Genomic DNA, 22,689 nt, shown 5'->3' with positions numbered 1-22,689 from the left:
CTTTCTCAAGGACCTACCTGAGGATCTTTTTTTTGAGACAAGGTCTCACTCTGTCACCCAGGTTGGAGTGCAGTAGTGTGATCACAGCTCACTGCAGCCTCAACCTCCTTGAGGAGGATCAAGTGATCCTCCCACTTCAGCCTCCCGAGGAGCTGGGACTACAGACATGTGTGACCATACCCTGCTAATTTTTTATTTTTCATAGAGGTCTCCCTAGGTTGTCCAGGCTGGCCTCGAACTCCCGGGCTCAAGCAATCCTGCTGCCTTGGCTTCCCAAAGTGCTGGGATTATAGGCATGCACCACCACATGTGGCGGTGGTCATCTTTTTCAAATGTGAACACTGAAGGAGGTGGCACCCTATTTCCTGATCTCTGTGGAAGAGTAGGGGCATAAATTCAGTAGACACCTTACTCTGAGTTGTGAAGACCAATTAGCAAACAGAGTGGCTCATGATTACCACCACCTGCAGCTCTTTAAACCACTCCAGCTCTTTGGTTCAGCAGGATTGAGCCCAGCTTCTCTCCTCTATTGCATGAGTTTATTATTATTTTTTTTTTAATAGAGTCAGGGTTTCACTATGTTGCCCAGGCTGGTTTTGAACTCCTGGGCTCAAGCGATCCTCCTGCCTCGGCCTCCCTAAGTGCTGGGAGTACAAGCATAGCCACCATGCCTGGCTGATTGCACAAGTCTTGAATGAAGTCTTTTTTGCCTGTTTAACTTTGTTGAGTGTTGACAATGGCACTTACTCAATTCACCACTTGCTCTACCAGGAACTGAGGGCATAGCTCATGTAAAGTTTAAATGACTCTTGGGAAGAGGCGTTCATGTAAATGAGGTATCAGATGATGCCATGACCCACTTAACAAATGTCATCTCGAAATGAACATTCAAAAGCCCATTAATATACTTCCTACTAGGAATATACAGTTAGCTGGGCATGGTAGCTCATGCCTGCAATTTCAGCACTGTGAGAGGCCGAGGCAGGAGGATTGCTTGAGCCCAGGAGTTTGAGACCAGCCTCAGCAACATAGGGAGACCTTGTCTCTATAAAAAATTTAAAAATTAGCCAGGTGTGGTGGCACCTGTAGTTCCAGCTCCTCCTGAGGCTGAGGTGGGAAGGATCACTTGAGCCTGGGGAGGTCAAGGCTACAGTGAACTATGATTGTGCCACTGCACTCCAGCCTGGGCAACAGAGCAAGACCCTGTCTCAAAAAAAAAATTTATATATATATAGTGTTCTTTCACTTCACTTCATTTTCAGAGGACTAGTGATGTTCCTGAGAGCCCCTTATTTGGTAAGAATGAAAGAAGGATTGTACCAAAATGGGAAATTGTGACCTTGGAACCAGGGGAACCTCAGAACTCATCCTCCAGGGGCAGGAAAGATACAGGAAAGTTCATCGATATTCCTCTATCTTTCCTGCTCCCTCCTCAGGTCTGAAGAGCAATAAGAAGGAAACGCTGTAGATATGAAGTGGACACTTGCGTGTGGGGCAAGAGAGAGATTACAGGCCGGGCATGGTGGCTCGTACCTATAATCCCAGCACTTTGGGAGGCCAAGGTGGGCAGATCACCTGAGGTTGGGAGCTTGAGATCAACCCGACCAACATGGAGAAACCCTGTCTCTACTAAAAATACAAAAATTAGCCAGGTGCAGTGGTACACGCCTGTAATCCCAGCTACTCAGGAGGCTGAGGCAGGAGAATCTCTTGAACCCAGGAGGCGGAGGTTGCAGTGAGCTGAGATCACACCATTGCACTCCAGCCTGGGCAACAAGAGCAAAACTCCACCTCAAAAAAAAAAAAAAAATTCAATGACATGAATGCTTGTGTGTTGGGCAAGAGAGTGACAGTTTTAAAACATTTTTCAACTCGTTTGACATCCTTCGGGGCTGACTATGTTGACACAGATGGGTGCGGAAAGTGAGCAACCCGTGAGTCAGGAGCACATTGCTGAACTTTTTCTGGTTCCTTATTTCCCTGTGAAAGACTCAGTTCTCCAGCACTGAGCCAGAGGGTCATGGAGCATTCAGATAGCATTTCTCCTCTCGGGCCACAGAAATAGGACCTGTCTCTGTGACAATGGTGTCTGGAAGTCCCTGCATGAGATGAAGTCTGTCAGGAGCTGTCCACTTAGCAAATACCAGGTCTCCATCCAGAGTGAATCAGCATCACCAGCCAAGCGTCCTATTCCCAGCCCAACCAATGACTTCCTTGGGTCTATAGGGAAAGTTGTAAACCCGCTGGCATATCCCCATTTCCCCATATGCCATGCCAGGGGGCATAAAACATTTGTCCTGGCCAGGCACAGTGGCTCATGCCTGTAATCCCAGCACTTTGGGAGGCTGAGGCAGGCAGATCACCTGAGGTCAGGAGTTTGAGACCAGCCTGATCAACATGGAAAAACCCCATCTCTACTAAAAATACAAAATTAGCTGGGTGTGGTGGCACATACCTGTAATCCCAGCTACTTGGGAAGCTGAGGCAGGAGAATCACTTGAATTCAGGAGGCAGAGGTTGCAGTGAGCCAAGATCGTGCCATTGCACTCCAGCTTGGGCAACAAGAGTGAAACTCCATCTCAAAAAACAAAAAAACATTTGTCCTCCACCATTACAACTAGGGTATAGGATGTGTTAGCTGAGAGGAGCTTGGAAAAAGACTTCTAGAATGGGACGCTGTACAACTGCAGGGAGTATTGCCTGGAGATCCCCCACATCTGGATTGAAATTCAGGAGGTGAGCGCTGTTATGGCTATACAGGTTATTAACATATTGAAGGCCAGGTGCCATGGCTCACACCTATAATCCCAGAACTTTAGGGGGCTGAGGCAGTTGGATCGCCTGAGGTCAGGAGTTCAAGACCAGCCTGACCAACATGGTGAAACCCCGTCTCTACTAAAAGCACAAAAAATTAGCCAGGCGTGATGGTGTATGCCTGTAATCCCAGCTACTTGGGAGGCTGAGGCATGAGAATCACTTGAACCTGGGAGGTGGAGGTTTCAGTGAGCAGAGATCGTGCCATTGTACTCCAGCCTGGGTGACAAGAACAAGACTCCATCTAAAGAAAAAAAAAAAGCAGGGTAGAAGAGTGTAAGCGAGTTCTGAAAGGGGAGAGTAGGTGGCTCCATTGTCCTGGAAGGTCACCTGGAATGGACAGGATGTAATTGTCCTGAAAAAGAATCATCGTGGCAGGTCTTGGGGAAAGGGCATAAAAATATTGTTTGCTCTTTTATTCTTTTTTTTTTTTGAGACAGAGTTTCGCTCTTGTTACCCAGGCTGGAGTGCAATGGCGTGATCTTGGCTCACCGCAACCTCCGCCTCCTGGGTTCAGGCAATTCTCCTGCCTCAGCCTCCTTAGTAGTTGGGATTACAGGCACGCGCCACCATGCCCAGCCAGTTTTTTGTATTTTTAGTAGAGATGGGGTTTCACCATGTTGACCAGGATGGTCTCCATCTCTTGACCTTGTGATCCACTCGCCTCGGCCTCCCAAAGTACTGGAATTACAGGCGTAAGCCACCGCGCCCGGCCTCCTCTTTTATTCTTTAAGTGACAAAAAAAAAAAAAAAAAGCCTCATCCTTTTGGGGAGGGAGAGGGTAAGGAGGATTGAGGAGGAGGAAGAGAAGGTGGAGGGGTGACTTCACCTTGGACAGGTCTCTACCGGGGCTCCCTGGGCAACAGAAGGAGCCAATCGCTAAGACTGCTGAGAGTCTGACACTCAGGCTTGAGACTGTGAACTGGGAGTCACCTGGGGCTTCTTTCTCCCCAAGGAAATGCAATGAAAGTCTTTGCCTGCAGCCCACGCTGTAACCACAGCAGAGGACCCAGCCTCCACTATCCAGCCTTCACCTCTGAGGCCTGCTTTGCCAACATGGCGGCCTGTCCCCTGGTAGCCTGGGTGTCTGGCTATGACCCCATACTTCATGCTCAGCAGCTTCTGGCCTTTGACCCAAGAAACAGAATCACTGCTGATTTTCTGAGCTGCCCCAGGCCTGAGAGTGGTATTCTGGCGCCAGCACCACTGGTCCAGCACTGCCCTCATCGCCATTGCTGGGACATAGACCTGTCAGGGACCTAAAGAGCATCTGTGCCCAATGGGCCAGAGCCCACTCCTGAAGATGGCAATCAAGGGTGAGAAGCCCACTCCAAGGGCTCACGGCACTAGGATATGAGGACCAGCCAGGCGCAGTGGCTCACAGGAAGCTGAAGCAGGAGGATCGCTTGAGCCCAGGAATGCAAAACCTTCCTGGGCTGCATAGTGAGACCAAACCCCCGCCATCCGGGTTGCTATAAATAATTTAAAAATGAGTTGGGCACAGTGGCTCACACCTGTAATCCCAGCACTTTGGGAGGCCAAGGAGGGCAGATCGCTTGCACTCAGGAGTTCAAGACCAGCTTGGGTAACAAAGTGAGACCACATCTCTATAGAAAATACAAAAATTAGCTGGGCGTGGTGGTGCACACCTGTAGTCCCAGCTACTTGGGAGGCAGAGTGTCAGAGGATCACTTGAGCCTGGGAGGCAGAGGTTGCAGTGAGCTGTGATTTCACCATGGCACTCCAGCCTGGATGATAGAGCCTGACCCTGTCTTTAAAAAAAAAAAAATGTAGCTGGGAATGGTCACGTGTACCCGTAGTCGCAGCTACTCAGCAGACTGAGGCAGGAAGATCTGTTGAGTCCAGGAGGTTGAGGCAGCAGTGAATTGTTTATGCCACTGCACTCCAGCCTGGGTGACAGAGCAAGACCCTGTCTCAAGCAAATACAAAACAAAACAAAAAGCAAAAACCACCAATGCCTGGGACCCAACCTGTAAGATTCTTACTCAGTTTGTCTGGGATCTGGACATCAATATTTGTTACAAACATTAGGTGACTGGAATGAACATCTAAGCTTGGAAACCACTGGTATGAATGTACACATATATTCACAGACTCATCGTTTTTTAATTTAAAAATGCAGCTGGGCATGATGGCTGATGCCTATAATCGCAGCACTTTGGGAGGCCGAGGCCAGAAGATCACCTGAGGTCAGGAGATCGAGGCCATCCTGGCCTACATGGTGAAACCCAGTCTCCACTAAAAAATTAGCCAGGCATGGTGGTTTGCACCTGTAATCACAGCTACTGGGGAGGCTGAGGCACGAGAATCACTTGCATCTGGGAGATGGAGGTTGCAGTGAGCCAAGATCGTGCCACTGCATTCCAGCCTAGGTGACAGAGCAAGACTCTGTCTCAAAACAAAACAAAAAATGCACATACATGCATTTAAAAAAAACACTTGCAATAGGGGCGGTCTTTATTTTTTCCCTTCAGTTTTTTTTTTTCACAGGAACTAGTAAGTGCTTGCCCTTTGTTTTAGGCTGGTATCACACCATTTCCTAGCCTGGAAGGCAGGGCCTCCATACAGATATGTTATTGGTAACCAGACCTGACCCAGCGCCTGGGGAGGTGGCCATTTCTCTGATCAAAGGCTCTCTCTCTTTCTCTCTCTCTGGAGATGAAACACAGAGCTGCCTTCTGGTTTCATGAGTAACTTTATAGGGAAATGAAAAGAAAAAAAACGCATTGGCAAGGCCTGTGGAAGACACGTTGGCCCAGCTGGCTGGGGTCCCTGGCCATCCAGGAATCCAGTGAATGTATGGCTGTGTGCTGAGCGCCTCACAGTTCTGGCAGCTCCGCCAAAACTCAGCCAGGGGTGTGTCTAGGTATTGCTTGAGCTGGGCCCACGGAGCACAGGAACTGAGCCACATCAGGAAGCCTGGGCAGAGGCTGAGCCATAGCAAGGAGGCCGGGCACACAGGCCCCGGTCTTGTTCTCCTCATGGGGATGGCTTTGCAGGACAGCTTTGTGCAGAGGCTCTGCAGCCCGGTTTGCCTTCTCCCACCTGATCCCAAAGAAATGGCCATTAATTGTTATTGATTTAAGGGATTTCTTTTTATCATCTTGTTGGTAGATGAAGACTGTGAAGGGTTTGCATTCACCGTTCCATCCATAAATAATCAAAAACCTGCTAAAAGCTATCATTGGAAAGTACTCCCACAGGGGATGCTAAGCAGTCCCACAGTTTGTCAAGCCTACGTAGGCCACGCTATTGAGCCTACTAGAAAGAATTTTTCTCAATTTTTTTTTTTTTTTTTTGAGACGGAGTTTCGCTCTTGTTACCCAGGCTGGAGTGCAATGGCGCGATCTCAGCTCACCGCAACCTCCGCCTCCTGGGTTCAGGCAATTCTCCTGCCTCAGCCTCCTGAGTAGCTGGGATTACAGGCACGCGCCACCATGCCCAGCTCATTTTTTGTAGTTTTAGTAGAGACGGGGTTTCACCATGTTGACCAGGATGGTCTCGATCTCTTGACCTCGTGATCCACCCGCCTCGGCCTCCCAAAGTGCTGGGATTACAGGCGTGAGCCACCGCGCCCGGCCTTTTCTCAATGTTATATCATTCATTACATGGATGACATTCTTTGCGCTGCACCAAATAGAGAACTTCTGATAAAATGTTATGATCATCTGAGAAAATCTATCCAATTTTCTGCTGGGTTAGTAATAGCTCCGGATAAGACTCAAACCACAGCTCCTTATTCATATTTGGGCACCTTGGTGGCTAACACTACTATAACACCCCAAAAAGTGTCTATCAGGAGGGATACATTGAAAACTTTAAATGATTTCCAAAAATTACTTGGGGCTCTGAACTGGATATGACCGACTTTGGGCATTCTAACTCATGCTATGAGCAATTTATTCTCTATCTTCTGAGGAAATTCGAGCTTAAATAGTCCTTGAGAATTGACTACAAATGCTGAAGCAGAATTACGGTAAATTGAAGAAAAACTACACAAAGCCCAGGTGAATCGGATTAATCCTGATGAGCCTTTAGAATTGCTGATTTTCTCTACTCAGCAGTCTCCAACAGGGGTTATCATCCAAAATCAGGACTTAGTGGAGAGGTTATTTTTACCTCACAATAGCATGTGTACTCTTACTATTTATTTAGATTCGATTCAACTATGATGAGAATAGGAGATCCTGAATTGTGAAACTCCATGGATTTCATCCTAAAAGTATAGTAGTAACTCTTACAAAAATTCAAATTCGCCAAGCATATATTAACAGCATTATGTGGCAAACGCATTTGGCAAATTTTGTCGGCATGATAGATAATCATTATCCAAAACATAACATTTTTCAATTTTTGAAGTTGACCCATTGGATATTACTAAAAAGTACTGAGTCTAATCCTATTGAAGGAGCAGAAAATGTTTTTACGGATGGATCCAGCAATGGGAAGGCTTCTTATTTGGGATCTAAGAGGAAAGTCATTCAAACTTTGTATACATCAGCCCAAAAAGCAGAATTGGGAGCTGTAATTGAAGTAATATCAAACTTTAAAAAATCTGTGAATATAATTTCTGATTCTGTATATGTTGTTCATTCTACCCATCTAATTGAATGTGCCCAATTGCGTTTTAACCCAATCAACTAATGGAATTATTTACTCAATTACAGATAAAAATTAGAAAAAGAACATGTCCCTTTTACATTACGCATGTTAGGGCTCATACTGCTCTCCCAGGGCGTCTCACGGCAGGTAATCAATCTGCAGATCGGTGAGTAGCTACAGTTCTAGCTGATGCTCAACACTTCCACACACTGACACACTGAAAGGCAGCAGGGCTTCGGAAAAAATATGACTTGGAAAGAAGCTAAAAAGCCTGTTCAGAATTGTCCGACTCGTCAGCCGGTCCATTCTCCTCCCAACTCAGGGGGTGAAACCCCCGGGAATTGGAACCAAATACTTTGTGGCAAATGGACGTCACTCATGCGTCATCGTTTGGGAAATTAGCATATATACATGTTTGCGTGGATACTCTTTGTCACTTTGTCGGGGCTACATGTCAGACTGGTGAATCATCTGCTGTGTCAAAAGACATCTTATACACTGTTTTGCTGTTATGGATATTCCAACCTCCATAAAAACTGATAACGCCCCAGGATATATGGGTCAATCTTCAACAGTATTTTTTACTCCATGGAAGATCACACATATTACAGGTATTCCACATAACTCTCAAGGACAGGCTATTGTGGAGAGAATCAATCTTTCCCTTAAACAGCAACTACGAAAACTACGAGGAGGGACGGGGAATGCAGAACCCCACAATGTGGTTAAACCTAGCATCGCTGGCTTTGAATTTTTTAAGCCTGCAAATGGGATGGCAATTAACAGCGGCTGAACAACATTTGATAAAGTAACCCAAGGACGAGAACTTAAGGCAATTAATCTGGTGTCGAGATCCACTCACAAAAAATTGGGAAAGAGGTAATGTAATAACACAGGGCAGAGGATTTGCTTGTGTTTCTTCAGGTCCAAATCAGCAACCGGCGTGGGTACCATCCAGACATTTAAAGCCTTATTACGAGCCAGCTACCAAAAAAGAGACTTGCAGAGGGCTCCCCAGTCACAAAAATGGCGAGACTAACACTGAGGCAAAGTACTATCCCCACGAGGAGAACACGCCAAGCATCGCACTTGGGTCAAATCGAGAAGGTTTCGCAGATGGCTGAGGAGCCTGTTATATGAGTAACTAACTTGATGATGGCCGTGCTGGCAGTTATCACCATTACGGTGAGTGTTTTTGGAAGTGGGGTAGAAGTAAAAGGAAGTTTCGCATACTGGGCATGCATTCTTTCCCTCCTTTGTTGCATATGATCTCTGGCCTTAGTATTCTCTATAATAGTCTAGGAAATAAAATAACAATGTTTCGGCCATCAAAAGCTAAATATAGATAAGGTAAAGAATGGTCCCCTAAATTAAAAACATTAATCTGGGAGGATTTGTGGTGATTGAGGCTGAGCTGCTGCACAATAATTCCTACGGGATTATTATTGATTATTGGTCCCCTAAGGGGATACTTAGCATTGATTGCACCAGGCAGGCCTCTTGCAGTAACACGGAATTCAGATGATGGATAAAGAGCTACAGTTATTCAGAATTTATACATACTGAGATTAACAACTCTACTGTCTGGAGAAACGGGAGATTAGTAGGACCACGACCAAAAATTGTACGGCCGATGATAAGAGCTGAATAAAAAAAAATTTTTTTAAATACCTATGGCCCTAAAACAATAAAAGTCTGGGAAGGAAAATATAATAAACGATCAGGCCCTAAATCTTATTAGAATTTATAAAGAATAAAAGCTCTTTAGATTCAGAGCTGTGTTAGACCCCCCATATCTCGTGGTGCTGGGAGAGTCACAGATCGACTTCATTAACTCTAAAAGTGTAATAAGATTGAACATAACTGGGAAAGAATAAAACATCACCTGAAAGGACATGTTGGAAACCTATCACCGGATATGAAAAAATTAAAAGAACAAGTTTTTAAAGCTTCTCAAGCACATCTAACTTTGATTTCAGAATCCGAGCTGCTGGTGGATTGGCAGCCCTAGATCCGGTGATGTGAGCGAACACACTTGGAGGATCTATGACTGCCAATTGTGTTTTGATGTGTCTTGTTTCTCTTTGTGTAGTCTGCAGGTGCAGCTCCCAAATCCTCCGAGGAACAGTTCACCAAGATAAAGCTGTGCTTGTTTACCTAGCTTTGTTAAAACAAGGAAATGTTGAGAAATGCTAAGTGTATGATTGCTGAGAAATGCTGAGTGCATGATACATATATTGTTTGCTGAGAAGAACAATGGCAAGGAAAACCTAGCTCCCCCAGCCCCCCAAGTAGAAAACTACATTATTGGACATTCTAAAGTGGCAGGACAAGATATAAATATCATACACCTGTGAAAACAATTCTTTAAGTGCGAAACATCTGACCTGCTCCCGTGGCTCCCTCGTGGAGAATGCTTTTTAGTTTGTCTGTGATCGGTGGTAAGCGGGCACCAGGCAATCATCCAGGTGCCCTTACACTGCATACCTGTGTATGAGTACTTATTTCATCTGTCGACCTGGGTCCAGATGAGGAGGAGATTCTGCAAATCACGTGGTGGAGGGAAAGCTGTGTTTCCTGGGACGTCAGCTAAAGCTCCAGTGACCACACCCCCTGGGTCAACCCACAAACCTCCCCCCGCCCATCAGTGTTGAACTGTGTCCAGGAAGTAGAGAGAAACAAAGAATGTGGGAAGGAAGGCTGCCAGTCGAGGAGAAGACTGGCTTCTCAGAGGGTGGGAGGGGCTCTGTCTTGGCTCATCTTCATTTCACCAGAGATTAACCTAAAAAGACTTCATGAGGTGCTCACACAAGTCACAAGACAAAAGAAACGGGAAAGACCCCCTCTGAATTTCGGGACTAGCTGCTCAGGCAAACCAGAGACCTTTTTTTCCTTGTGCTTGGAGCTCCCGTCATCCTTTTAGAAATTATATGTTCGGCCAGGCGCAGTGGCTCACACCTGTCATCCTAGCAGTTTGGGAGGCCGAGATGGGCAGATCACAAGGTCAGGAAATTGAGACCATCCTGGCTAACACAATGAAACCCTGTCTCTACTAAAAATACAAAAAATTAGCCGGGCATGGTGGCACATGCCTGCAGTCCCAGCTACTTAGGAGGCTGAGCCGGGAGAATCTCTTGAACCTGGGAGGTGGAGGTTGCAGTGAGCTCAGATTGCGCCACTGCACTCCAGCCTGGACAACAGAGCAAGACTCCGTCTAAAAAAAAGATGTTCTTTAAAAACAATTGTGGTTAAATACACATAACATAAAACGTGGCATCTTAGCCACTTTCAGGTGTAGAGTTGAGTGGCATCAAGCACACTCACACTGTTGTGCAAGCATCCTCACCATCCATCTCCAGAACACTTTCCATCCTGCAAATCTGAACCTCTTTCCTCTTTAAACAACTCCCCACTCTTCCTCCCTCCTGCCCCAGAGAACCACCATCCTGCCTTCTGTCTCTATGAATTTGACTACTCTAGGGATATCCATTCCATATAAGTGGAATCAGACCATCATTATCCTTTTGCATCTGGCTTACTTAGCATAATGTCCTCAAGGATCATCACGTTTTAGCATGGATCAAAATTTCCTTCTTTTTTCTTTTTTTCTTAAGGCAGAGTCTCAATCCATTGCTCAGGCTACAGTGCAGTGGCATGATCTCAGCTCACTGCAGCCTCCACCTTCTGGGTTCAACCGATTCTCCTACCTCAGCCTCCTGAGTAGCTGGGATGACAGGCGCGTGCCACCACACCAGGCTAATTTTTGTATATATAGTAGAGACAGAGTTTTGACATGTTGGCCCAGGCTGGTCTTGAACTCCTGGCCTCACATGATCCTCCTGCGTTGGCCTCCCAAAGTGCTGGGATTATGGGCATGAGCCATGGCGCTTGGCCAGAATTTCCTTCATGTTGAGGGTAATATTCCATTGTATGTATGCACCACATTTTGTGGATCCATTCATCCATCGACAAACATCTGGGTTGCTTCCACCCTTTGTCTGTTGTGAATAATGCTGCTAAGAACAGGGATGTACAAATATCTCTTTGAGCCTGCTTTCAGTTCTTCTAGGTATCCATCCAAAGTGCAACTGCTGGATGGGATCCACGTGTTTTCTTTTTGTTTTTATTTATTTATTTTTCTTGAGATGGAGTCTAGCTCTGTCACCCAGGCTGGAGTGCAGTGGCGTAATCTCAGCTCACTGCAACCTCTGCCTTCCAGGTTCAAGCAATTCTCCTGCCTCAGCCTCCAGGGTAGCTGGGATTACAGGCACGTGCCATCACCCCCAACTAATTTTTATATTTTAAGTAGAGACGGTGTTTCACCATGCTGACCAGGATCGTCTCAATCTCCTGACCCTGTGATCTCCCCACTTTGGCCTCCCAAAGTGCTGGGATTACAGGTGTGAGCCACTGTGCCCAGCAGAAATGTGTTTTTAAAGAAATATGCTGCCCAGTATTGAGATTGCAGTGGCCACTCTTTCTCTGATCAGTTCTCTTCCCTGTTCTTGCCTCACCTAACACATACTTCCCTGCATGCCCCTCCCTGTCTCCCAGCACACACATGATTGGGATTATAAGCTACCGCTAGCATTACTTAAGGGAGAAGCTGATAATATTTTTTAAATAATCAGAACAGCTGGGCGCAGTGGGTTACGCCTATAATCCCAGCACTTTGCGAGGCCGAGGTGGGTGAATCACCTGTGGTCAGGAGTTTGAGACTAGCCTGGCTAACATGGTAAAACCCCATCTCTACTGAAAATACAAAAATTAGTGTGTGCCTGTAATCCCAGCTACTCGGGAGGCTGAGGCAGGAGAATCATTTGAACCCAGGAGGTGGAGGTTGCCGTGAGCCGAAGACATCCCACTGCACTCCAGCCTGGACAACAGAGCGAGACTCCATCTCAAAAAAAAAAAAAACAAAAACAAAAACATGAGAGGCAGCAGCAGTCAAGACAGGACATTGCTCATCCTTCCTCCCCTGCCGCCATGATTCCATGTGGCCTCTCTGCAAATGTCCCCATGACTAAACCACCAGCCAGGGCTGACTCAGGGCCATGCTCCCTCCTCTCTGCTTCCTGTCCCTCCCTGCCTGGCCTCCCTTCAGCTTCCCTGTTACGTCCCTGGGACTGTACTCATATTAAAGGATTCATACATATGCTTCTGCCTCCTGCTCTGTGTTTTTTATGAGATGAAGTCTTGCTCTGTGGTCCAGGCTGGAGGGCCGTGGCACAATCTCAGCTCACTGCAACCTCTGCCTCCCAGGTTCAGGCGATTCTTGTGCCTCAGCATCCCGAGTACCTGGGATTATAGGCACGTGCCACCACGCTCAGCTAATTTTTGGTATTTTTAGTAGAGATGGGGTTTCACCATGTTTGCCAGGCTGGTCTCAAACTCCTGACCTCAGGCAATCCTCCTGCCTCAGACTCCTAAAGTGCTGGAATTACACGTGTGAGCCACCTGCTCTGCTTTTTAAGGAACCGAGGCTAAGATAGACATTTCCTGTCACATATCCGCTGAAGTTCTACCAAGGAAGATAAACCACAGCTTGTAAATTTCTTTGCAATTATAAGGAAGAAGCATCAACAAGTGTTCTGCATGTGGTGTGATAGAAACACCTGCTCCAGAAATTAGAACTCCTGGATCTGCAAACCTCATCTCTTTTTCAAAGCAACTAAGTTATTCTTCAAAGAATATGTAACCAGGCCGGGTGCAGTGACTCACAACTGTAATCCCAGTACTTTGGGAGGCTGAGGCAGGTGGATCAGTTGAGGTCTGGGGTTCAAGACCAACCTGGCCAACATGGTAAAACTCTGCCTCTACTAAAAATACAAAAAGTTAGCCGGACATAGTGGTGGGCACCTGTAATCCCAGCTACTTGGGAACCTGAGGCAGGAGAATTGATTCAACCCGGGAGGTAAAGGTTGCGTTAGCCGAGATCATGCCATTGCACTTCAGCCTGGTGGACAGAGTGAGACGCAGTCTCAAAAAAAGAGAAAAGAAAAAAAAATGGATAACCAAAAATGGAGCAAAACACATTTGCCCTGCCTCACGTTTGTGAAGATTAACAAGCACGATAACACTTTACAGCACTTCTGGAATGCTTGCTACACCGTGTGATCTCTTTTGATATTCTGCCAATAAGCTAGAGGTTTTCGCTTTTGACTGAAGATAAGCTTTGTTTTCTTTGTTTTGTTGTGATCACAGCTCACTGCAACCTGGACCTCCTCCTGGGTTCCAGCGATTCTCATGCCTCAGTCTCCCGAGTAGCTAGGATTACAGATGTGCGCCACCACGCCCAGCTAGTTTTTTGTATTTTTAGTAGAGACAGGGTATCGCCATGTTGGCCAGGATGGTCTTGAACTCCTTGTCTCAAGTGACCTGCCTACCTCGGCCTCCCAAAATGCTGAGATTACAGGCTCATGCCTGAGGCAGGCGGATCACTTGAGGTCAGGAGTTCAAGACCAACCTGGCCAACATGGTGAAACCCCTTAGCTGGCCACCACGCCCAGATACACTTTGTTACTTCCATTTTTCAAGTGAGCACTCTGAGACCTAGAGAGGTCAAGTAATGAACCTAGGAAGTAAACTAGCCCTGCTGGGTGATTCATTGTCTCGGTGTGGATTCTTCCCGATGTTATAAACCTGTTTCCAGCACTGCACCTCTGTGCCCTGGCTCCAAGCGCCACTCACAGCACATCTCTGAGCCTGAGAGCCTGCTGACACCATCTATTTCCTGTTTCTCATGGTGAAGGGCAACCAATATTCTGACTGCTACTGATAAGTACATTTAAATGGAATCCATGAAAATATCAGCATCTCCCACCACACCCCAAAGTGGATCCTTTCTGGGTTGCAAGTTACACTAGAAAGATCAGGTGGGGCGGTGGGGTGGGCTTAACATGTTGCCCTGAACTTAATCTAGATTAAACACAGGCCACATCAAGAAAACGCAATGAACAGCTGCACATCACAGGTAAGCGAACTCTCCTCTGCACCGAGTGGGGGAGGCGAGCGGAGACTTCCTGCCCGTCTCTAAGAAGCAGCGATGTGTGAGGCCCCCAAAACATCACCAGTGGTGCCAGGTGCCTCTTGCCAAGGGAAAAGCCACTTGTTGGCTTTACTGAATTTGTGCATTCATCTAGCTTGGAGTGGGCAAACTAGTGCCTCCGAACCACATCTGGCGGGATGCCTGCCTTTGTAAATAGATCTTTATTGGGTCCCAGCCACGCATGTTGAATTACATGTTGGTTTTGGCTGCCTTCTTGCCCCAGCAGCAGCAGCTGCCTCAGAGACAGCCCAGCCCATAAAGCTGAAAATATTTACTATCTGGTTCTGGACAGGAAAACAGTTGCCATCTGCTGACCTAGGGCAGAAATATCCAAACAGGCTGGGGGACAGTGATGCCTGTCCTCCTGGGTATCCAGCCCCCAAATGACTCCCAATTTCTTCCCATCCATTATTTAATTTAAAATTTTGTTTCAGCTTCTAAATGAGTAGTAAATTTCATGTGGTTCAAGTCAAAATTGAATCAATACAAAAAGTTCTGTTTCTCGCCTCCCGGACAAACACATGTTCCAAGAAACGCCAAGCCTGAAGACAAATGAATGTAAGTCTGAAATTATCAGAGGCCCAAGGAAGGCTCTGGAATCTCTCAGAGCAAATATAAACCTCCCCAGACCAGAGCATTATTGTCTCTGAATGTTTGTGACCTTCCAGAGATGCTGGGGCAGGGGATCGCCAGCTGTGGCGTGCATAAGAATCACTGAACAAGCTTGCTGACAATGCACGTTGCAAGCGCACCTCAAGCCTAGATCTTGGTTTCCAGCAGTTCCCAATAAGTAGAATCAGGGCTCCTTGGAGAAATGGCTTATTATAGGACAAAGGGCAGGAAGATACAAGATAATCCTGGACCACCTTATAGTGCCAGAAAGTAAGGAAATACTAAAAATAAAATAATAAAAAGGCAAAGCCCAGGTAGGTAGCTCATGCCTGTAATCCCAGCACTTTGGGAGGCTGAGGCAAGAAGATTGCTGGAGCCCAGAAGTTTGAGGCCAGCCTGGGCAGCATCGGGAGACCCTGCTCTACAAAAAAAGATAAATAAACAAAATTAGCTGGGCATGGTGGTGTGCATCTGTTCCAGCTCCTCAGGAGGCTGAGGGGGGATCTCTTGAGCCAAAGAAGTCAAGGCTGCAGTGAGCTATGATCACACCAGCCTGGGAATATCCAGTAATCAGTTCCTGTCCCAGCGTGGCATAGAAGGGGAGGAGAAATTATCTGGGATTAAAAGACAGTTTAGATGATTGGTGCAGTAATTTGCCAACAACTGTTTGAATATGTAGCAGAATCTCTTTTGATTTGTTTTATGATCATTGAGACTGCTCTTGGAAGCAGTGACATTAAAATGTAGAATGAGTTGGGCATGGTGTCTCACACCTATAATCCCAGCACTTTGGGAGGCCAAGGCAGGTGGATCACTTGAGCTAAGGAGTTCAAGACCAGCCTGGCTGGCCAACATGGTGAAACTCTGTCTCTACTAAAAATACAAAATTAGCCAGGCATGGTGGCATGCACTGGTAATCCCAGCTACTCTGGAGGCTGAGGCAGGAGAATCGCTTGAACCCGGGAGATGGAGATTGCAGTGAGCCAGGATTGTATCACTGCACTCTAGCCTGGGCGACAAAGTGAGACTCTGTCTCAAAATAAAATAAAATAAAATAATGAAACCCAATGTAGAACGGCCAGTGAGGCTTAGAGCAAATGTCCACAATGCCAGGAGAGGTCCTGGAGGCTCCTGGGTAGCCTGGTATTACCGGTTTGGTTGCTGGACTTGGGAGAGAGGGGAAGAATCTCAGGATCTCTCAGGCTGGCGCAGCTGGGAGGGAGGGGCAGCACTTCAGGGGCTGAGGAGCTCAGGACAAGGGCTGCTTACCACCCACGAGAGCCTTTCAGTGTGTGGGCAGCAGATGTGGCAGCCATGCTCCCAGGCACACTGCCAGCTCTGGGGAAAGCCAACTTCAGCTGAGGACACTTCACAACGCTGTCCCACAGCTCCTGTGACCCTCTTCCCTTTTGCTTTTCTGCATCCATTTTTCATCCTTTCCTTGTTCCCAAAGGCTGCTTTATTTCTTCTCTGGATAAAGAAGAAATGTCTTCACTAAGATATGAGGATCCAGTGCTGTCATTCTAGACATACTTGCATCTTAAAAGAGGATGTCTCCTGCTAAGGCAGGAGAATCGCTTGAACCTGGCAGGTCGCAGTGCACTGAGATTGTGCCACAGCACTCCTCCAGCCTGGGTGACAGAGTGAGACTCCATATCAAAAAGAGCTTATTAGATAAAAGAGAATGTCTAGAAACAGGCTTGGTCCTGAAACTCATGGTGAGTGGTGGAATTTCAGACAGGGGTGGGAACCTTCTCAATTCTCTTCCAAACATGCTGAGCAAGGGTCCTGTGAGATCTGCCTTGCTCAGGACAATGCTGTTACCAACTAAAATGCCACATTTCTGTACTTATGGTGTCTGATGGATGGTGCCTCTGTTACATATTTCGAATATCATCAGGTACAAACCCTTGTCTGTTTCCCCCGCTCCCTTCTAGGACACCTAACAGCGGCCTTCAGTGGGTTTCAGACTTGACATAGATGGCTTCAGCCTTGAAATGAATGAGATGGAGACAAAAAGCTAAGTATCTCCAGACATTCCAGCCACATATGGCTAGTTGAAATCTGTTCTTGGGTATTTCCACCATAAGGTATCCTCTTGGGCCTAAGAGACCAGCCTTCGGCAAGTAAGCCACAGAACGTCCATAGTGATATGAAAAATCCTCAATCTCATTGTGATCAAATAAATGCAAATTCCAATAATCACACACATCACTTTTCTATGAGACAGTAAAAAAATAAGACCAGGCAAAGTGGCTCGCAGCTGTAATCTCAGCACTTTGAGAGGCCAAGGTGGGAGGATTGCTGGAGGTCAAAAGTTTGAGACCAGCCTACACAAAAAAGTAAGACTGCATCTCTAAAAAAAAAAAAAATTTAGGCTGGGCTCGGTGGCTCACAAGGCCAGGAGTTTGAGATTGGCCTGGTTAACATGGCGAAACCTTGTCTCTACTAAAAATACAAAAATTAGCTGGCTGTGGTGGCACACGCCTGTAGTTCCAGCTACTTGGGAGGCTGAGGCAGGAGAATCACTTGAACCCAGGAGGTGAAGGTTGCAGTGAGCCGAGATCATACCATTGAACTCCAGCCTGGGCAACAGAGCAAGATTGTGTCTCAAAAAATTTTTTTAAAAGAAAGAGTGCGTGCTTGGATAGTTCTTACATGCACTAGCAGACAAAAGGGACATGGATCAGATGGGAAATAAATGTTTCCTGATGGTGACCAACTGGTTTTCACTCGCAAATGCACACGGGAAATAACAAATTGCTTTTCAATATTCCTATTGAAGTTCAGTTTTTCATATTTACTCTAAATTTGAATAATTGAAAGAATTTATTCTGTAACAAAGCAGGGCTCTCCATATGCTGTTTACACAGACATTCCTAAATCATGTTTTATTTCTAATCATCCCACAATCCAATTTCCTTACAGCCTGTCAGTGATTCGCCTTCTCCAGTTCCCACTGGGAGCTGAGCTTAAATTGGGTGTCCTCACAAAGAAAACAGCACACACGGTAACACTAGATTTAGGAAAACCTGTGCTTACCAGAATGACAAGAGAGGGACTCTGTTATTTCTTGCTTACTAAAGCCCTAACCAGAACTTGCAAAAATAAGGACTGTGTCTATTTGCTGCCCTCAGCTGGTACTGAAAGATGGTGCTGTCTTGAAATAAGTCTGCCCAGTCGACGCTCACTCCAAATGAGGCAAAATTATCTAAAAATGTCCCTATAGCTTGAAGGAGGTTAGGCTTCATTCATAAATGTGAAAGGTTTCCAGCAGCCCTATCCAATAAGAAACATCAAATGGGCAGGGCATGGTGGCTCACACCTGGAATCCCAGCACTTTGGGAGGCTGAGGTGGGCAGATCACTAAGTCAAGAGATTGAGACCAACCTGGCCAGCATGGTGAAACCCCGTCTCTACTGAAAATACAAAAATTAGCTGGGCATGGTGGCACACGTCTGTAGTCCTGGCTACTTGGGAGGCTGAGACAGAAGAATCGCTTGAACCTGGGAGGTGGAGGTTGCAGTGAGCCAAGATGGGGCCACTGCACTCCAGCCTGGTGACAGTGTCAGACTCCATCTTAAAAAACAAAAACAAAAAAACATCAAATGAAGTCACCCTCATCTCCATTAAAAAACTTTTTTTTTTTAATTGTATTTCTGATATAGGATCTCACTGTCATCTGGGCTAGAGTGCAGTGGCGTGATCTCGGCTCACTGCAACTTCTGCCTCCCAGGTTCAAGTGATTCTTCTGCCTCAGGCTCCTGAGTAGCTGGGATAACAGGCGCAGTGCCACCATGCTTGGCTATTTTTTTGTATTTAATTGTATTTTTGGTAGAGATGGGGTTTCACCATGTTGGCCAGGCTGGTCTCGAACTCCTGATCTCGAGTGATCCAATGGCCTCAGCCTCCCAAAGTTCTAGGATCACAGGCATGAGTCATCATGCCCCGCCCTTGTCTTTATTCTTCAGGAACAGAGTAAAGGACTAGAAAGACCAAGTCACCCCGCTTGTTAAGGGGGTGGCTGGGTTGAAGAAATCATAGAAGAAAGTCCTTGTCCGAGCAGGAATATTCACCCTTATTTGGATTCCATGACGCCCTTGGTATGCCCTTCACTAAATGTTAATGTATTATACATTGTACTAGATTTTTGGGGAAAAAAATCTCATATGACATAAAATTGGTAGGGAGTGGGTTTACCAGAAAGGGGATATAAAACACACCCTGAGCTCCAAATCATTCACTTCTGCCTGGGTAAAGAGCTAATTGAAAGAAAGACACTGATTTAACAGTTCAATTATACACCAATCCTCTTTAACGGATGCAACCCTAAATTAATTTTCCTTAAACAGTAGTATTTCACTTTTACTGTGCTTTTGTTTTTATTTTTTTCACTTTTACTGTTTTTATTTCCATTAAAGCAACACCATTGTAGAGCAAAACTAATTCCATGCACTTAGTACCTGATACATGTTTTCTGATTTTAACAAGTGATAGAAAAGGTTACATTAACTCATTAAGAAACATTTTCCTTAGACACTTTGTTTGGTTTTGGTTTTCCATTAAAAGAGTTATAGCAGAGGGCTATTTCAAAGATTGGTTCTTTCTCCTTTCACAAGTCGAGCTCGAAACATCCAAATATCCTGGAAATGATACCAAACAGTGAGTTTATGGAATACTTCAGTCTGCCTTCAATTTACCTTCAATTTCACCATAAGACAAAGTCAATTTCTAGCCTCTATGAAAGGTTAAATAGGGAAAATAATCCCTGCAAATGATTAGTAAACAAAATAACTCAAATTAATCTACTTAATCAACTATTAAAAAAAAAAAAGTTGAGACACAGTCTCACTCCATTTTCCAGGCTGGAGGGCAGTGGCATGATCTTGGCTCACTGCAACATCCACCTCCCGGGTTCAAGCAATTCTGGTGCCTCAGCCTCCTCAGTAGCTGGAATTATAGGTGTGTGCCACCACGGCCAGCTAATTTTTGTATTTTTAGTAGAGACAGGGTTTCACTATGTTGGCCAGGCTGGTCTCGAACTCCTGGCCTCAAGTGATCTGTCTGCCTTGGCCTCCCAAAACCTCCCAAGAGCTGGGATTACAGGCATGAGCCACCATTCCTGGCCTACTTAATCAACTTCTAAGAAAGCGTTAACTAAATTAAGTGTGGGTCCACCAGCTGTCAGCCCTGTTTTATTCAGGATACTTGTTAGTGCCAGGTAACATAACCGGGTCAATGTCATGTCTGGTTACAGAACAAACAATTCCCTGCCATTTTTCTGCTTTTTTTTTTGAGATGGAGTTTTGCTCTTGTTGCCCAGGCTGGAGTGCAATGGTGCGATCGTGGCTAACTGTAACCTCCATCTCCCGGTTTCAAGAGATTCTTTTGCCTCAGCCTTCCAATTAGCTGGGATTACAGGTGTGTGCCACCACACTTGGCTAATTTTGTATTTTTAGTAGAAACAGTTTCACCATGTTGGTCAGGCTGGTCTCAAACTCCTAACATCAGGTGATCAGCCCACCTCAACCTCCCAAAGCGTTGGGATTACAGGTGTGAGCCACCACACCTGGCCTGCTTACTCTTTGTTACTTGTTTGAGCCATTTTGAGTGTTCTACTCCTGATTAGGTGATAATAGTGAACATGGTGTAAAGGATTACTGCTTTGTTTGGTAGTTATTTTTTTTTCCCCATTTGCTCTTTTTTTTTTTTTTTGAGACAAAATTTTTTGCTCTTGTTGCCCAGGCTGGAGTACAATGGTGCAATCTCGTCTCACTGCAACCTCTGTCTCCAGGGTTCAAGCGATTCTCCTGCCTCAGCCTCCCAAGTAGCTGGCATTACAGGCATGTGCCACCACACCCAGCTAATTTTTGTATTTTTAGAAGAGACAGGGTTTCACCATGTTGGTCAAGATGGTCTGGAACTCCTGACCTCAGGTGATCCGCCTGCCTCAGCCTCTCAAAGTGCTGGGATTACAGGCGTGAACCACCACGCCCGGCTCCCATTTTGGTCTTAATAAAATAATTTAGATGTTCTTATTTCTTGATTCTTGTTTATTTTCAGCAAACAGCAAGGAATGGTGGAAAAAGTTATTTTCAAATTTGACCTGACTCTGAAATCTAGCTTTGTCACTTAGGTAACTTAGATCAACCTCTGGGACTTGTTTTCTTGTCATTGACAGCATGGAGCATACACTGGCTGCCCCACTGGGTTTTGGTGAAGAAAATAAGAAAATGAACATGTGCCAGGCACATAGGCTCAGGCCTGTAATCCCAGCACTCTGGGAGGCTGGGTGGGTAGATCACAAGGTCAAGAGTTTGAGACCAGCCTGGCCAACATGGCGAAACCCATATCTACTAAGAATACAAAAATTAGCCGGGCATGGTGGCACGAGCCTGTAATTCCAGCTACTCAGGAGGCTGAGGCAGGAGAATTGCTTAAACCCGGAGGCAGAGGTTGTAGTGAGCCGAGATCGCGCCACTGCACTCCAACCTGGGTGACAGAGCAAGACTCTGTCTCAAAAAAAATAAAATGAAAATGAATGTACTTTTGTACTTTACAAAGAATTATGTAGCAGAAGTTAGTATTGTTATTCTACTTATAACTTACAGATTAATTAAACTAAACATGGGAGGTATTCATTTAGCAGAACCTTGACAAACCTCAAACATAATATATATGTATTTTTTCTCCCTTAAAATTTAGGATGTTAGATCAAAGCTCCAGCTGACAACATGTATAGGCATTGTAGGTACTGAACAAAAAAGAGAGGAAGGACAAGAATTTCTAGGACCTGCAAATGCAAAATCAGAGCATTTTCAGAGATGGGACATATTTCCGCATTCTAAAGGGAGAAGCAGGATCCTGAGCTGGGCGGGGATTTCAGATGATTCCCGCAGGCACGGCAGCACGGCACCAGCGTGCAGAGACCTACGACATGCTGAGGAGACCACAGCTGTCACTGCTCTCAGTCTATCTGGGGGCACGCATGCATTTATGATGATCTCATACAAACTTTAACAGTAGGATCGGCCGGGCGCGGTGGCTCAAGCCTGTAATCCCAGCACTTTGGGAGGCCGAGGCGGGTGGATCACGAGGTCAAGAGATCGAGACCATCCTGGTCAACATGGTGAAACCCCGTCTCTACTAAAAATACAAAAAATTAGCTGGGCATGGTGGCGCGTGCCTGTAATCCCAGCTACTCAGGAGGCTGAGGCAGGAGAATTGCCTGAACCCAGGAGGCGGAGGTTGCGGTGAGCCGAGATCGCGCCATTGCACTCCAGCCTGGGTAACGAGAGCAAAACTCCATCTCAAAAAAAAAAAAAAAACCAGTAGGATCAGCTTCTCCCCTTTGCTGATGTTCTTCGTTAAAAAACAAATGAAATACAAAAAAAGTAGGATCAGCTTCTTGGTTCAGAGGTTAAAATGTTCATATTCTATGAAGTAAATATGCTTGTTTATTTGCCTTGATTGATTATTTGTCTATTAATGATCAGAAGTACTAAATATCGATGGGGGTTAAAAACAAATAATTTGAGCCTTAGTAACATAGTGAGACCCTATCTCTACCAAAAAAAAAAAAAAAAAAAAAA

General features: G+C 45.8%; 1 protein-coding gene across 3 annotated transcripts in view; it reads right to left on the bottom strand.

The window, feature by feature from the left end:
* Positions 1-6,369: 6,369 nt before the first annotated feature.
* Positions 6,370-22,689, bottom strand: part of PHYH (phytanoyl-CoA 2-hydroxylase) — a 37,771-nt gene continuing 21,451 nt past the window's right edge. Inside the window, exons 9-10 of one of the 3 annotated variants that reach the window (XM_032244038.1) lie at positions 19,673-19,740; positions 6,370-6,417 (exon numbers count right to left, since the gene is read on the bottom strand). In XM_032244038.1, coding sequence (XP_032099929.1) covers positions 19,687-19,740 — 54 coding nt within the window. In that variant the 3' untranslated portion in view covers positions 6,370-6,417; positions 19,673-19,686. Of the gene's footprint in view, positions 6,418-16,315; positions 16,568-19,392; positions 19,741-22,689 lie in introns of those variants that run through there. The other 2 variants (XM_032244036.1, XM_032244037.1) reach the window with 2 other exon arrangements.

This window comes from Sapajus apella, unplaced genomic scaffold (assembly GCF_009761245.1).
Source record: "Sapajus apella isolate SASKATOON/1434 unplaced genomic scaffold, GSC_monkey_1.0 scaffold53, whole genome shotgun sequence".
NCBI lineage: Eukaryota > Metazoa > Chordata > Mammalia > Primates > Cebidae > Sapajus > Sapajus apella.
Note: the sequence above shows the minus strand (reverse complement) of the source record. Positions and strands in the feature narration are given on the sequence as shown.